Source organism: Macrosteles quadrilineatus, unplaced genomic scaffold (genome assembly GCF_028750875.1).
Source record: "Macrosteles quadrilineatus isolate MER2022 unplaced genomic scaffold, UCM_ALF_1.0 Scaffold_4__1_contigs__length_99947679, whole genome shotgun sequence".
In the NCBI taxonomy this organism is placed as follows: domain Eukaryota; kingdom Metazoa; phylum Arthropoda; class Insecta; order Hemiptera; family Cicadellidae; genus Macrosteles; species Macrosteles quadrilineatus.
In genome coordinates this window covers 65,535,645-65,554,696 of record NW_026542597.1, presented here as the reverse complement: position 1 = coordinate 65,554,696, position 19,052 = coordinate 65,535,645, and the positions used below count along the sequence as shown (strand labels likewise).

The 19,052-nt window shown below is 26.3% G+C and overlaps 1 protein-coding gene across 1 annotated transcript in view; it reads right to left on the bottom strand.

Annotated features, from left to right (window-relative positions):
- Positions 1 to 1,342: 1,342 nt before the first annotated feature.
- Positions 1,343 to 19,052, bottom strand: part of LOC128991528 (gustatory receptor for sugar taste 64f-like) — a 106,468-nt gene continuing 88,758 nt past the window's right edge. Inside the window, exons 7-8 of the mRNA XM_054414490.1 lie at positions 1,902 to 1,991; positions 1,343 to 1,476 (exon numbers count right to left, since the gene is read on the bottom strand). Of these exons, the coding sequence (XP_054270465.1) occupies positions 1,399 to 1,476; positions 1,902 to 1,991 (168 nt within the window). The 3' untranslated portion in view covers positions 1,343 to 1,398. The remainder of the gene's footprint in view (positions 1,477 to 1,901; positions 1,992 to 19,052) is intronic.

The window sequence follows — 19,052 nt, the reverse complement described above, 5'->3', positions numbered from 1 at the left end:
GACACATCACGTAGTCAGGGTCGGCGTCTGAGTCATCGACCACGGAGCCAACATCATCCACTTCATCTGGATCGTCCGGATTGTCTTCATCTTCCTCTAACAACCTCCGTACTCGGTCACCAAAATCTGGATCACCCACTGTCCAGGATGTACCACAAGACTTACTTGTCCCAGGTCGGTCCATTTTACGTGAGAAATATATAAAAATAAAAACAAACTATCACCAATTATGTACAAAGAATAAAGTGTCCATATGCTGATTAGACACCTCGAAAAATGTCACTAAATCACTATAAAATAAGTATAGCGAGTCAGTACAGTCTACGTTATAGGACACATACGGTCACTTTGACCGACAGCAGGATAACGGTATAGAACACACGCGGTAATTCTGACCGGCCGACGAAACAAAAACCATCCACACTAGGCACTGCTTAAGGCCAAACTAATCGATATTTTGCCGGGATGTCAGTGAGGGGGTGGGAGGAAGGTATTGTGAGCGGTAGGCGCCAAAACTATTCAGTGTTGCCAATATCAGAGCGTAAAAATTCCCATCGGTCAGATTGACCGATGTGTACTTGTAAGTGTTAAAGTCTACATATGTCAAGAGTTAAAGCTAAACTATAACGCTGTAGGGTACAGCTGGGTTTGGGAATTTTATTCCTGGCGACAATCTTTTTCAATTCTAGGATTATACAAATTGAAAAAAGTGATCCCGGATCAGTTTTGCACATTCCACACACAATAATCACACTCTGCTATTGCAAGGGTGGAATGTGTTTTCCTAATCGTTCTTTTATTGATTCTCTTTTAATGTTCTGTAATATTAAACTATTTTTAAACATGGGGAACTAAACTTTTGCTAATATTTATTATTGAATAATTAGTTAGGTGTCACTGAACTTAATTCATTCACCCTCTTTTTTAAACTTATATTAGACAAACTGTTTAGTGACTGATGTACTAAAAATCTTAATATTTCTTAATTCAATAACTCTGTACTGTAACTTTACAATTCCAGGCCTGCTAGAGGGGCAAGTCTGCCTGGAATTTCCTTACCCTAGAATTACTTAGGCTACTTATTTTGTAGGCCTATTTGATATTTTCTTGAAGATCTCTTATATATTTTTTTAAGACTCTTTTTGTTGAGCCATCCTATAAGTTTTGCCTTTGACTGTTTTACACACACTATCAATAATCAGTTATTAAGATGGACGCCACCTAGGTACGTAATTTATCCCCCAAATATGAGAGAAGGATGAGTGCGGAATGGAGTGAGATTATGTATACGCAATACAAGTGTATACCTAGCTTTATTAAAAAAAAAAATAATGGGGAAAAATTAAACATATTATGTTTAAACATGTATTTATTTTGTGACAACAATTTATAGTTGACTTATCCACCTGGTACGGACCGGTTGGAATTCTGTAGTTGAATTAAAACTATCTCATAAGTGAGAATGGCGCCAGCAATCTGGAAAGTACAATTTTTTTCTAATCATCTTATTAAAACATACATAGATACATTTTGTTTCAATCATAACACGAGACCATTAGTAAAGTTCCAACTGCAGAGAAATGGTAAAAGTCTTTGTTATAGAAAACCTGTAGCCTATACTCTGCTAATCTAGTTGTTAGTAATTATGCAAGATTTTACTGTATTATCAAAATGTTATTCTTAAAGCCTGAATTCAAAAGGAAGATACTGTTTTGTTACAGTAGCATTAACATTTTTTGAAACGCTTTGTTTTAATACTAGGCTAAATACATGTTGCTAAAAAGTACAAAACTATTTAGCATCGAGTATTTGAAACTTTATCCAGCGTATCTTTTCGTAGCTCTGGTTTTATACCTACTAAAAATTGAAATTTAATTAGTTTTGACTAAAACAAAACTTACTCCAAGTAAGAAGTTCCTTGTGATGGCAAACATGTTCAAGCCTGTCAGTGCAACATAATCTGACGTCACCTCTTGTAGAAACCTCTGAACCTGGATGCCAATCATATTTAAGTGTGTTAGTTTTTTATATATATATATAACATGCAGCAAATTTTTCTAGATTCTATGTATACATTATATTTTTATGTCCAATCCAACACTGCTACATTTCTCAATTTATTTTAGTAACTCTGGGTAAAATCAGAAACAGTTTTACGTGAATTCTTTCTGCTATCGTTTCAAAACTGTCCAACTGTCACCTCTTCTCTTGCACATGTCAGTTATGAGGATTTATCAACTGGTAAAATGTTATATCGTCTGAATAGTCAATACTTATAAAACAGGCGTAAAAGAGAGATAAGAGATCTTATGGAATTGCAATATACAGTAAATTATAAAATAATCCCAGAGCTAGATTTTAAGATAAATGTATTATTTTTGTAAAACTTGCAATGATCTAGATCGTACCAAGGGCGTCATTTGAAGTGGCAGGGGGCATTTGCCCCCTCTGGTTCCTGGGTTAGAGAAAGAAAATATGCTGTAATATTGTATTTTTAATATTTTTTACATTTAAAATAAGCTTAAAACCCTCTTTATGGTTTCAAAATTGCTAAATTTTCCCGGACCTTCATCTTTGGTGGGGAATATTCCATACCATACCCCCTATACCCCACGGTGTTTGCCCCCTCGGGTTTGGTGTAATGAATCACTGATCGTAGCCTATCAAACCTAGAAAGTAGCCTAATCAATAAACTATAGTGTTAACAGACACCATACCTACGATTTATAGGCTAACTCCACAATAGAACTACAGTAAATAGTAACCACAAAAAACAGATAGAGATTACGTATAAGGTATTGATGCATGCATGATGCAAAATATTCAAAATATGCACCCTGGTCTGTCGGCATTGTCTCGTCAAAACCAAAACCATGCCCAACAATGTGGCAACGTCACAATCCCCTCATATCCCCTTGTCAGCCTAATCCACAGTCACTTGAAGCTTGAAGACCACAAAAGTACACGATCAGCCATTTGATCTATTCCAATTATGTTCCTTATAGATATATTACTCACATTAGTGAACAAACCCTTCAAAGCATTACGCAGACGCTCCATATGCATTATAAATTAGTGTTAAGGTGTCTTGGTAGGCCGCGAGCGATTGCAGCATTGCCACATTCCCCCCGACATGGCCTCTTATACAGTATTAGAAGAGGCTTCGAGTGGGGCATCGTGAAAATCGAATGGCTGGCTAGTTGAGTGCTCATACACTGCTTGCCTATAGAACATAAACTGTGACTGGCATAGACAATAACAAAGTCACCGGTGTGAGTGATGTAATTTTTTTACATAACCCACCATGTTAAACTTCCCTATCCCAAGCATGATGTTTACAATGATCTAGATCGTACCAAGGGCGTCATTTTTGAAGTGGCAGGGGGCATTTGCCCCCTCTGGTTCCTGGGTTAGAGAAAGAAAATATGCTGTAATATTGTATTTTTAATATTTTTACATCACGAGTGAAGTAAAAGTTACAAAAACTCACTCGGTGAAGTAATGAAACCCATTAGGTACATTTTTTTCAAAAACCTTTTGACATATTGACATGAAACTTTTACACTGCACTAGGAAGTACATTAGAAGTTATTTATACCTCAAAGAAGCTAATTTTTGTGTAAAAAAAAATATTCACAAATAAAAAATATATTTTAAATATTTTTTTTATTATTGTTATTTTTTTGTACAAAACCTAGATTGAAATTTTAATAAGTAATAGGTAGCCTATAGCATGATAGTACAGTTGTTTTGTACAAGCACACAAATTTTCATGTAGCTATCTCAAATGGTTGTTGAGTAAAGTGTACCTAATTGTTAAAAAACCATAGTTACGGAAACGCTCCAGAAACCAAATAAATGCCAAGATTTTAGTTAAAACTTACTTTATTTTTAAAATCCACCAGGAAAGTAGTATCATCTCCTTTCTCATTTTCTTCTGTTGCCTTCTTTACAAGTCTCCTTCTTACTCTTTTCGTTTTGTTTTGTTCTTGATATTCTTTATCGGCTTTTATGATCCGTCGTTGATCGATGGTTTTCAAGCCTTCCACCATAAATTTACCGGGCTTAAGACCCATGTGTTTCAGCACATTAGCTTTTGCAATTGAACCCTCATTGAAACATAAGACTGCATCAGCCACACCAAAATCTTTTCCATATAGGCCTATAACTATTTACACTTTCATTTGGGTTTTGCGTTTTGCCATGCAAACATCGCCCTTAAAGTCCTTCTGCAGACAAATCTTCATATGTCGGTTTTATTGTTTTCATAACTGCTTCAGGAAGAGATTTGTTAGGCCTATGTGTAAACGTTGTTTTTGTTAACAATGATTTATTAAACTTGCACCATGTGTTCTCTCCTTTCGGACATAAGTGATGTTGCGGGTTTAGATCCGTAGACAGCTTGTGGTAGTAAGTTGCCCACACAGCATTTTTCATACCTGTTGCATCAGTTAGGCTACTTCTTATGGCCATACCATAGTACCTTTGTAGGTTGTCTATCTCAGGATCTGTCAGTCTACCTTTGCCTGCAAGAGTTTTGCCATCAGCGAGCTCAACTCCTTTCATTTTCTTTTTCAATGTGCGTAATCAACTTCCAAGTCGCTTCTGCACATGACCAATGCATTCTAATTTAGATATTTCTACATCCTCACCATAAGGCCTGGCTTCTAAGACAGACTGGAAGCCTTTTGAGTCGCCATCCCCAAGGTATTTGACATAGCGCACTCCAAGTTTGTCTTCGGATCTAAGGCAAACGGCTTTAGCGCCTTCTACTTCCATACTGCCACTCGTTCCGGTATAATTTGACTTGCACTCTTTCCTATGCCGTTCTAACTTAACTGGATAATCCTTTTACAGACCTCTGGCACAACTAATGCAGAATTTTGACATGCAATGATAATCTAATACCTTTCCAGTGTCAAAGGATGTTACAGTTATGACGCCGTTTAGTGACATGAACCCGCGTTTTTGCCAGGTGCCGTCAAAAGCCGCAGCAATATCTGGACTTCCTTCATTTTCTTGCACAGCTTCAGAGGCTGCATTTCTCAAAGAGGCATTACACACATCTGTTAGACTTCGGAGGATTTGTTTGTACAAAGTCTGCATCCTTGAGTTAGGAGGAGCTAGGTTCATTACGGCAGAAAAGGTTTTACCAGCCTCAAGCCCCTTGCCTATTGAGCGCATTGCATAAGAAAATCGCAGGTTGACTTCATGCTTATTCCTAAATATATTTGATGACATAGAAGAATTACAGTAGCCACATGAATCACATTCAAATATCAACTTATGGGCCAAGCCATTAAGTTAGTGTAGGTATCATCGAGTCGCAAAATCATGCAGTCATCTGAGCTACATTCTTTACACTTAGAAAAGCTTCTTAGCAGATAAATAGCAGATAAAATGTCCATGTTGATTATTATATTGACATCATTGTTGTCATACTCATACAGTTTTGGCAGCTTTGATCCATGAAGCTTTTTAGAGCTGGAACTTTTCTTAGGTTCACTGGTTGGTTCACCTAGGCCTACATCATTACCTGGAGTTAGTAGACTGAGACTGTGTTGGTTACCTTGAAACCTTTTACGGTTAAACCTTGTGATTCTAGGCATTTTTAGTCTTACACATACATTCACACATTCACAAACAGTAACTCACTAATTCACAATATAAAACAGACTAAAACTCTTATACAAACTTTGTAAAAAATTGAAAATGTTAGTAAACTTTTCTGTAGCAGTTAGTTGTAGCCGTAGCAGACAATAGTAAACAACAACAAAGCAGACCAAAACAGCATAATATTTTGAAGTCTTAGAGACAGACTACAAGCTAAAAACAGGGTTGCCAACTAAGAATAAAACACCCCCGCCGCAGCAAACCTGCCGACTAAGCGAATTTCCATTTGTCTGAATTGATTTTCAGTTAAATTATATTTTAATAACATTAGGTTTAACGAGTACCTAGGTTTGCTGCTACAAGGAAACAAATAAAGTGTGTTTTTGAGTAAAATATTGATAGCTTAGTACAAAATAAATAAATTTGACAAGTTTGATCAAAATATATTCATAAACAAGCAAACTACAACATTTGACAATATTCTCCATAAGAATAACATGGGAATTTTAAATTTACAATTTTTAAAATTTTCTCCGTCACTAATAATTGAACAAAAATACTTTTATATACTAAATTATTTGTTTTTTTAAGCTCTTTAAAAAGGTCTAAACAGAAATTGGGAAATTTTGTGTTTTAAGGGGCAAAAGTGAGAAAAACCAATTTTTACCCCATAAAACCCCCCGTAAAGCCCCGTTCCCATGGTCCGATCGTGCTGGTTCGCGAACTCATTCAAGTTTATCCCGCTTTACACCTTTAAACCAAATTTCATCAAAATCGGACAAAAATTACTCAAGTTATCGCGTTCACGGACGTATATATATATATATAAGAGTAGATATATTCATGTCACTTCTGGGCCAAAAAAGGAGCCACTCAAAAATTAAATGAATTTTCCTATTTTTTTATACAATATGCTATATTTTTTACCCTTTTAGGTCAATTTCTAACATATTCATATTTTTCTAGAAAAAGTATATAATTTTGATGAAATTTTCATGAATATGTCTATATTTTACATAAAATTGACTACAAAACAAAATGTTTTTAAAGAAACAGTTCACTAAAAGTGGACTATTTTTTATCTTTTAAAGAAAATGTTCTCTAAAAGTGAACTATTTTATCTAAAGTGGTTTTATCGGAATCATATTTTGTTCAAGTGTTTTACTGATTAGTTGGAAAATGTGCACTTTTACTGAACTAAATCAAAGAAAAGTGAACTAATGTATGTTTTTATTAAACTATTTTACTGAAAAAATTATCAAAAAATTCTGAAACTTAAAAATTATGAATAATTATGTTTAAAATCAATGTTTTTACTAAAATTTTCCAATTTAGGGTGAACTACCCTTAAACTAAAAACCTTAATAACTTTTTTGTTTGTTAAGATATTTACATGAAATTTGGTATGATATATCTATAAGGTAAGTACAAATTTATTAAATAATAAAATTTAAAATATTCATTTCTTGTGACCTTGAAAATAAAAATTTTTTATTTATTAATATTTTTTTTATGAAACAAATTTTAAATTAACAATAGTAGTCTCATTATTCATAAAATATAATAATATTTTGAAAAATATGTCAAAAAGTAGTAAACAAATGGTGGTTTTATAACAATTTTATTTGATTTCAGTTATATCATTTTTAATTACATTATACTCTAATAATCTTTCAGACACAACAACTACATAGCAATTAGTTTTACTAGCAACAGTTATATCATAATCAAAATCCATATTTATAATAATATCATTCTTTGAACCAGAAATATTAACAGGAGTTTTTGTTGTATCAATCACATACAATGGTCTATTTTCAATGAATTCTGTTGGATCATAATACATTTCACTATTGTTATAATAAACCTTTTTATAATCTTGATACATTTGATATACAATTCTAAATTTTCCATTATTTATATCTAGATTCATTAATTCATCAGGATAATAGTGACCATTTAATTTTACTCTAATATTTTTAATATACATACTATCAAATTTTGAAGTGTCATATAATTGATCATTAGTTCTACCTTTTTGAAAACTAATTATTATAAATTTTGGATTATAGATGTTTCGATAAATATTTGTTATATCAAAACTAACTGTTTTTCCAGTTATTGTCTTTTGTTCAATACATTGCCAATGATTAAAGTGAAATAGTATTTTTTCTTTTTTAGTTATTTCATTAATATATTGAATTTTACTTGTAGTTTTATACTCAATTATTGGAACTCTAATAAAAAAGTCATCAATAATTATTTTTCCAGCACTTGGTAATGTAGTATCATCAAAAGTTCCATCAACTTTTTTAGTTTTCCATCTAAAAATGGCATCATTATCTTCAGATCTAACAAAACATATATTGAATCCTCCTTTGTATATTGGAACATTAACATTTTCAAAGAAACCTAATCCAAAATGTGATAGATTACCCACAGCTTCAAATGTTTTTTTGAAATCTGCTTGAAATCCATTACAGATGTTAGATACTGCTTCTGTTTTTGAATAAGTAACAGTACCTTTTATTGTACTTAATTGTCCAGGATATTCGATTTCCTCAATTAATTTATTATGTTTTCTAATTTCAATTTTTGAAAATAAGAATGGTACAAAATTATTAATCAACTTTACATTATCCGTAGCACCATAGTCTCTATCATCAGATTTTTTTAATGATCCTGAAATATAAAATTGAAATTTAGATGTACAAAAACCATCTCCAAAATCAATATTAAATTCAGTTTTTTTGTTTGGTTCATTCAAATGTAGTTTGGATAAAGGATAAAAATTTTTATATTCAGCTCTTTCAATTTCATAAGTATTAGCCATTTATTAAGGAGAAATTTATGAAAAAAATATGGAAAGAAAAAGGTTTTTTAAAACCAGTAAAATTTTTGTAATAAAGAATAGTTTTATAAATCTTTTTGGAATAATTTAATCAATCTCGTCATAATCCATTTTTTCTTTAAACTGTTCAATATTCAGTGCATGATCTATGATGAATTTTGCTGATATATTTTGATATTGTAACACTATTTCCCAATCCAAATCATTTTTATATTTATCAATAAAATCTTCATCTAAATTTTGATACTTACAAACCAAATTAATATAAGCATTAAGTTGATAATTAATAAACTCATCAATAAATTGTATACTTAATGTTTGATATTGTGCAATTTTTTCCCAATTTAGTTTATTTTGAAACAATCTGATCATATCTTCATTCAATTCATATTTTTCTGAAATAATATTCCAATCTTCATTGGTCAGCATAAATTGGTTTCTGATAATAAAAAGATCAAATGAGTTATAGTTTGCCATTTATTAGGAAGAAATTTTTGCAAAACAACTTTTCTTTGAATTACATATACAACATTTTGCTTTAATCATATTTTTATTTTTTAATTTTATTGCTTGAATGTCTTTAGAATTGGTTTTTTGTTTACATTTAAGACAGTAAATAAACTCCATTTATATAGTAAAAATTATTGATCTTCTTGGTTTTCTGTATTAAGTTTATCTTCTAATATTTGTGCTAATCCAGCAGTTACTAATCTTATTTTTTCAGCAAGTTTATCTTCAAGTTGTTTTTCTAAATCTTCAACATACATTTTTAGATTAAATAATGAATTAACCAATTCATTTAAATCCTGTTTAGTTTTTGAATGATCATTACCAACCTTAATAATAGAATTTAAAACTTCATTTAACTCAGATTTTATGACAACATCATAGTCGTTAATGCTTGGTTTTACATTAACAATCCTTCTAGAATTAATACTTAAATAATTTTTGGATAGACTAATAGCATTAACCAAATTATTAGTTTTCTTAATATGGTTTTTTAAATCCTTATTAATATCATTAAAAATGGAATTTAATTTTGAATTAATATAATCATTTTTTACTTCAATTAAATCTTTTTTCTGTCTACCAAATAGATCAAATATATTTAATGAATCCATATTTATTAAGAATTAATTTATTGATTATGTTATCAAATCTTATATTTTTATTCAACTCATTTAATACAAAAACACACAAATGACCACATATAGGTGGATCATTATAATTTTGAATTTGTGAATCATTAAAAAATATATTGTCTTTTCCTAAATATTTAACAATTTCCTTAAAAGGTTTATTAACAATTTTTCCATAAGAATCAAAGTAATATTTAATTTTATCTTTTTTATAATAACATATCCAATGAGTTCCATTACCAGAAAAAGAATCTAAATTGACTACACCACATTCAAATTTATTAACAGTTTTTGGAAGCATATCTCTCATAAAAACACCTCTAAAATTCTTAATATTTTGACATAATTTTTCTAAATCAGCTAAAGTCAATGGGTTGAAATTTTTTTCTTAACATATTTTAATGTTTTTTCATCTAATCCAGATCCTTTTACATTAGCTAATTCTTGATCTAACCAATTTATAAATTCTCTAAATTTTGGAATAACATTGTCTTTTACTACTTTAGCTCCTCTTCTAACTTTTGGTGTTAAACTATTTATGCCAGGAATATAATCAGCAACATTTAATATTTCATTTAATAAACCACGATCTTTTATTTGTTTAAGTTGATTATAAGAAAATTCAAGTCTTAATCCAGTATTTAATTTTTTATGTTTTTCTAATTTATTCAATTGTCTTTTAGTTAATAATAATACATCATTACCATTTTTAAATTGATCTATTTCAAATTGTATAGTCAAATTTTTATTTTTCTTAAAAGCAGATTTAATTTTAGATTTTTGATAATCAGTTAAATTTACCTTAACTTTCTCCATTTATATAGGTTAAAATTTTAATCCTATTTCTAATCCCATTCCAAATTTTCTTTTTAACCACATAGCACCTGATGTTGGTAAAGCAACTAATCTTTCACCTATATCATGATCACTAGATGTTGCTATATCCCATGCTTTATCTTGTAATATTTTATCAGCAATATCATTTCTAGATTCTGTATCTTTATGATCTCTATAAAATATATCATGTTCTTTAGCAGCTTTATCTAAATCATTTATTCCAGGATCACCTCTTTTTAATCTTTTTTGTAGCTTAGTTCCAGGTCCTAGATATTGAAAACCAGGTACATGCAATTCAAATGGTAAATTATTTATAAAATCATTTAATAATCCTGAACCTATAATTGGTGATGTTATAGTTGGTAATATTCTTTTTAAATATTTTATACCATCAGGTTTTTCAATTAATTCATCTAATTTGTTTGAAATAAAATCTTTAATAGCCCTTTTTTCATTGATAAAGTTATTATTTCCAGCTTTTTCTTGAGCATATATATAATTGATTATACTTTCTAATTTGTTTAAATCATCAATATATCTGTATTCAATTTTATTTTCTGAATATTTTCTTATACCAGATCCTTCAATATTTCCTTTAGAATCCCAAATAAATTTAATCAAATTCATATATTTATTACCTTTACTTGATTTTGGTTTTCTAGTACTTGGATCATTATTTTTATAAATTGAATCTGTTTCCCATAAAATTTTTGAGTAATTATTTAAATCATCTTGACTATATAAATTATCATCTGGTTTGTCTTTATATGTCAATAATCTCCATAAACCTTGAGTGCCAGTATATGTTTTACCATTAACAAGTAAATCATCATTATCAATTACTGTTATTTTATCACCAATCATAAATGATTTTTTATGTTTATCCCAATACAAACCAAATTTATCATCTTTTGCTCTAGGTAAATATTTTTGTGCAATTGGACCAATGATTTTATTTAATATTTGAGGTGAAACAATATTTGGATCTATAAATGTTGATTCTTCTTCAATAATTTGTTCTCTTATTGGTCTAAATGGAGTACTTGAAGGTAACATAAATTCTTCTTCAGATTGTGGTATTGATATGTTTGCAAATTGATTAACAATAGGTACTAAATCCATTAAATTTTTATTTTCATTTAAAACATCACCAATTTTATTTTCTACTTTACCAATTGCAGATGTTATTGGTTCATATGCTTTTTGTTTAATTTGTTCATAATTTTCATCAATTTTAATCTGATTTTTAAATTCTTTTATTAATTTTTTTTTCAATTTCATCTAACTTTTTAGCTTTTTCAACAGTTATGTTATCCATTTATTAAAAGAAAAAATATGTTAACATAAATATAAATGATGTTAACATAAACATAAACCATGTTAACATAAACATAAACTATGTCGATTGACTAATGATTAATATAAATAAAACAAAAATAATAAGTAAATCTAAAATTAAACACAAACACATCATTTTTTATTTTCTGTAAATTTAATAAAAAAGAAACACTAAAGATAAGGCAAATATTATTATAACAAATATTTTATCAACAATTAAATCAAGCATACACCACATTTATTTAGAAGAAAATTTTATATTAGAAAACTTATTCATATATTTTCCTTCATTTGTTTTTAATATCAAATTCATAGTTAAAAATCCATAATTTTCTTTCCAACAATCATTACAAATATCCTTAAATTCATTAAATGACATATCAGAACCTACAAAATGATCAAAAATTTGTTTTACATAATGATTATTTTGCTTAAAAATACATAACATATTTAAATTATTCCTTATTAATTTAATGTCAACTTTTGAATAACATTGTGAAAGATAAATACATGATATGTTTTTATGTCTACCCATTACAAAATACTCTTTTATTTTATCTTGATTTTCTAAAATACAATCATCAAAAACAATTAATGAATTTGGTTTACAATCATTTAATGAAATTATATCTTTACATGAACCAAAAAAATTTGCAACTTTTTTGTTAATGTTCATTTCAATATTTTTAAATCTATGTTGTAGTTTTATATATGCAGGCTGCTCTAATGATTTACTAAAAATATATAAATTTGTGTATGGTATCAATCTTTTATAGATAAAATTTAATAGTAATGTTGTTTTACCAGAACCACTTGATCCTATTATTAACAATCTAATTGGTTGATTATTCTTGATTTTTTCATCATATGTATCAAATTTTATCTTATTTTTTTCCTTTAAAAATTTTTCCATTTAAATAAGATGAAATTATTTAAAATTATAGGCAATTCTTCAAAGATTGAACTAAGATTAGAACATCCAATTCATTTAGATGGAAATTATTGTATTGGTTTTTGTGGATTTTATTCAGATAATTTTATATTAAATGTACCAAATGATTATAAAAATATATATGGTTTTAGTATTATTGATCAAAACAAAACAATTGATCAATATTTTAATATAAAGAAAGGATATTACACCTTAGAAGACATAAAAAAATTATTTACAAAAAGTTTAACAGAATTTAAAAATAAATATGATAAATTTAATGAAAATGAATTTTTATTAGAAAACAATGGTCCTTTTATTGTAATAAAATCACCTGTTAAAATTATAGTCACAGCTTTCATAATTGATCTATTAGGGTTAAAAGATGAAATGATTGAACCAAATGTATTAATAAAAGGAATAAAATTACCAAAATTAAGACCTTTTGATGTTATTGAAATCCATTGTAATTTAGTTGAACCTAGCATTGAAAATCATAAAGATCATTTACATTTACATAGAGAATCTGAAATTTTATATTCTTTCTTTCCAAATATTGAATATGGTTTAAAGATTAGTGAAAAGCCAAATGAAATTAATTATGTTCCTTTAAAAAATATAAATAAAATTCAAAATATTAAAATTACTATTCAAGATAATGAAGGAAATTTATTGAATAATGAAAATGTAAGATCGATTGTGTATTTAAAATTAAAAAAAGAATCTTATATATAAAATTAGATTTAAATGATTAAAAATATAAGTTTATAAAGGTTTAATTATCAAATAAACTATTGAATTTATGGAATTTATTAAGATGTAAGTCACTAAAATTGCAACCAGTTTAATTGATTAAAAAAACAAATTTGTAAAGGTTTATTTAAGGTTTAATTATCAAATAAATTATTAAATTTATGGAATTTATTAAATATTTGACGCGTCGCAAAAATCGCGACGCGTTAATAAATGATTAAAAATGAGTTTATAAAGGTTTAATTATTAAATAAACTATTAAAAAATATGAAATTTATCAAAATTATTAAAGTTTTTTATATCATAAAAATCTTGAAGTAGATTAATTGATTAAAAAAACAAGTTTGTAAAGGTTTATTTAAGGTTTAATTATCAAATAAATTATTAAATTTATGGAATTTATTAAATATTTGACGCGTCGCGATTGATTAAAAATGAGTTTATAAAGGTTTAATTATTAAATAAACTATTAAAAAATATGAAATTTATTAGAATTATTAAAGTTTTTTATATCATAAAAATCTTGAAGTAGATTAATTGATTAAAAAAACAAGTTTGTAATGGTTTATTTAAGGTTTAATTATTAAATAAACTAATAGATTTTATAGAATTTATTAAGAAATAATCAAGTCACTAATATTGTGACTTGTTTAAATAATTAAAAATATAAGTTTATGAAAGTTTTAAAACTAAATAATATAGAGTTTGAAAAAATAAATTATAAAAATGATAAATGTAAATTATATAGTTCTATTAAAAATGATATAAAACAACTTAATAAAAGAGAAAGAATTTAATAAATTGGAAAAAAGTAATATACCTATAAATTGTAATAATTCAACTATAAATATTACATATTAATTATATTTTGATCATTTTCTTTAAAACTATCTTTAACATATTTTAAAACTATATGTAAAAATGGCATAATACAAAAATTAAATGTTAAGTGATAAACATAATATTGGTTGTACTTAAAAAGATAAACTAAATGTTTATTTGATATTTTTGTTTTATATATATATAATTTTTGATCATTTTTACTATTTATTAATTCTTTTGGTATAATTATTATTTCCATTTATTAAAAATATTTTTTAATAAATTCTTTAATTTTAGTTCTATATGGTTTTAAATTTTTATCTTCTTTATTCTGATATATATTATAATTTTTATATCTAAATAAAAATATTTTACCATAAGTCATATTTGGATATAAATATATTATTTGGTTATCATTTATATTTAAAACTTCTTTTGGTATAATTAATGCTTGTGGTTGATCGCTCATTTAGTAATATTTTTATGTCCCCAAGGTAATGTATCTACTCTATTTTCACATACAAATCTTTTATTATCTTTATTACTTAAAGCTAATTTGTTAATTCTCACTGTGTATAATTCATGTTTAAAACTTCTAATACATGTCATCTCTCTATATTGTTCCACATCATCAAACAAACATTTCTTAAAATCATTCATATTAATTGACTTATTTACAACACTTTTCTTGATTCCTTTACATTTAACTGGATTTTTCTTATCAAACTCATAACTGTATAGCTTTGATCTTAATCCACAATATTCTTCTAAAATTTCACCATTTAATTCATCTTTAAATTTTCCAATTACTTTTTTATTCTTTTCATTAAAACATTCATGATCTTTCTTATAATCACTTGTATCGAAATCATTTATATTTTCTTTAATAATTTTATAAGGATCTTTCTTTAATTCCACAAAGTAACTATCAGTGTCCATATATAATAGTTTTATATTTGGATCAAATTTCTTCAATTTTTCATAATAAAATTCATACATCAATAGCTTTGATAATTCTAAAACTGAAAATCCTATATAAATTGGTTTATCAAATTTTACTTTTTCTTTAATCATGTGAGAAGCAATACAATCGGTATCAAATATCTTAAATGTTTTAAAGTTTGGTTTTTTAGCTAGTTTTAATGAATATTCTTCATTACCTAATTTTATATCACATCTATTTCTAACATTTTCCATTGTCTTACCAAATACGGAATTATTCATTAATTTGAAGAAGTCTTTTTCAAAATCTGACTTTGATTGAGCTCTTAATTTTGTATTCAATTGAATATATTTTTTCATATAATTGTCTTGATCAAATGCAATCACTCTATTGACTCTTTTTAATTTTAATCCTTTTTTTAAGTAATATTTTAAGTTTCTTGAATGAACCACATAGTCTTTTTTATTAAATAATGTAGTACAAAGCTTATTATTATAATGTTCAGGAGCTAATGGTAAATCCTTGTGATTATCATGTAATTCCTTTGGATATTCTAAATCAACATCTAAAATATAACCATAATCAGCATTTTCATCTAATTCTAATATAGTTTCTTTCCATTCATCAGTTGTATATACATTTGGATTCATCCATTTAATATCTTTATATGGTAGTTTTTGACTTAAGGCCCATCCATATAAATTGTTTGCATCTACATATAACATGTAATTTTCAGGTTTATTAGGATCATAATTTTTGGTATATTTGTTATTTGCTTTACAATACCTTGTAACACATTGAGAAATTCCACCTCTTATACCTTTTTCAATCATCAAATACATATCATAATCACTTATTAATTCTAATTCTATTTTTGTTAATTTTAACATAGAGTCCCATGCTAATGATGGTGATGTTAAATAATGTGCAGGATCTAATTGATAGTTCTTTAAACAAACTGATCTAAAATTTTCAAATATATCAGCTAATAGCATCACATCTTGAATATTGTATAAATCAGAATAATTTCCTAATGTTTTAACTTTTAATTTATTCCAAACTTTTAGATAGTATTTATAATCATCATCACTAATATTTTCATCAGTTAAAGAACTATAAAACTGTGCTTTATCTAATATTTTATCATAATTTAATTTTTCAATATCATCTATAAACTCATAAGGAAATATACCTTTAGAAGATAATATTTCAAATGTTTCATCATCTTTTTCAATTATATCAATGTTTTTTATAAATTTAGTCAAGTGTTTAAATTCTTTCAGATTTTTAGCTAACTTATCAATTGATGAGGCCATATCTAAACGTATCTACAAATGAGAATTTTACAAATTTTCTAGGTTTATCATCTTCAAATTCATAACCATATCCTGAATTTACTGAATAATTTATATATTTTTCATCAGTATTTGCTATTAAATCAATTTTACCATATTTTTTAGCAAATTCTTTGATAAACAAATGTGTATCATAGTTTGAACTATTATGACAAAACACAGGTATATTTTGTGGAAATTTTAGATTTAAATTACAACTTGAATGTGCTGCACCTCTAAATTTTCCTGTTAAATGACAGTGATCTCTTACCTTTCGTCTTGTGTCATTATCAAAACCACTAGTTTCACAAATATGACAAACACTTGCTTTATGATATTCAATTTCTTCATTTTTAGTTAAACTCGTAGGCTTTTTGTTTTTCGAATTATATTTTTTAGCTATATACTTTGAAATCTCATCTAAGTATTCAAATAATTTATTTGGTACATTTTTCATTTCTTCATCTGTTTTTGCTCTATAACAAATTGGTTTATATATTTTATTAGTCACTCTAGAAACTAAATAAATTGTGAATCCATAAGGTATATGTTTCTGAATTTTATTTGTATATGAGTGGTTTGGATTATTTTCACAAGTATTAATCTTTTTCAGAATGCTTTCAAAATCCATATAAATTACAAAAGGATGTTCAAGTTTTTTACAATAATTTTCAAATTTAACAGTTTCACCAGGAAATGGCAAAATTGGTCGACAAGGTTCAAGAGATTTACAAATTATTAAATGTTCACTTAAATCTTTGTTTTTGTAAAAATGTGTTAAACATCTTCTACAAATGAATTTCTTATGTCTGTTACTTTTTGTTAATTGAGTAGAAACAAATTTACTTAAATCTGTTATCAAAACATAATGTGAATTATTATCATTTTTTATATACAATAGATCAATATCTAATCTCGCATTGTAATTTTCAGATATTTGTAATGGAACAATCTTTTTATCTTCATCAAATCTGTATCCATTAATTGACATGGATGGATAATTATATTTAGAATCAAATGATCTTTTTTCAAATAATTTTATATCTTTTAAACTCATTGGATAATCAAATTCTTTAAAAATTTCATCATTCAAGTAATTTTTATATTGTTTTACTCTATGTGGATGATCAAACTTTTTATCTTCATATTTATCAATAGCACATCTAATTGCATAAATAAAACAATATTCATCTTTATTTTTGAAATTTATACAACACTTTTTATTTTTTATTTCAATTGGTAATTCAACATATGAACCACCATTTAATGAATTATGTTTACTTAGTTTTAAATTTAAATCTAAACATCTTTTTAATGACCAACCAGATCCTTTTGATGGTTGATTTAAATTTTCTCTTAATATTAATTTTTTAAATTGATCATCAATAAATTCATCAGTGTTTAATATATCTGAACTTCTTAAAGGATAATACATTTGGGTTTTTTGACTATCACCATTTACTAATTGTCTTTCATATTCACAAGATAATGATAACTGACCTCTTTTATTTTTAAATTCTTGTTTTTCAATCAATTTTTTAATTTCATTTCTTTGTGATTCTAAATATTCAGATATATCTAAATCATCATTTGAATTTGTTAAATAATACTCTTGAAAATAACCTTTTAATGATGACACTTCCTGAATATTTATTACATTTTCCTTTGGAATTGGTTTATTTTTTAAATGATCAGTTAATAATCCAATCAATTCTTTTCTAGTTTTATCTTTTATTTTAATACCATTTTTAATTGATAGATTTTGAATAAATTGTAATGATCTATATTTTAGATTATTAGGATTTTGTTTGATATTATTTAATCTTTTAATTAGTTCATCTCTATTTAAATTGTCAACATTTCTAACAGATAATTTGTTAGCAATTTCTTTTAATTTTTCACTGTTAAATAGTGAATAATTTGTTGGATCATATGACTTCTTTAATTCTTTTAATTGATCTAAATTTTCGTTTTGATAATCAACTATTTTATTTTGTTTACACCAAAGTTTTAAGTTATTAACTTCAGTTTCATATTTAGTTTTATTTTCAAAATGTTTCTTTGAATTATAATGTCTATTATAATTTTTAGATAATATATTCTTATTACAATAAGGGCATAATATATTTTTATTTGTACGCTCCATTTATTAGAAGAAAAATGTGCACGATTTATTAAGAATAATTTTATTTGAAAAAATTATTGTTGTAAAATATAAATATTAAGATAAATATTTATGTGTTAATTTAAAAATTATAAAACATTTTAAATAAAACTTAAACTTTTTTAAAACCAGTAATTTTTTTAAATAATACTTTCAAAAATTAATATTATTTTTATGAATTTTCTAATTTATTTATGTTTTTATTATGAATTTTAGTTTGTAAATGTTTTTGAAGATAACTAAGCCATTTTAAATCTCTACCACATTCACAATGGGTTGTGACTCTCATCATTTTTCTAACACATTCAATACAAATTGCAAATTTTT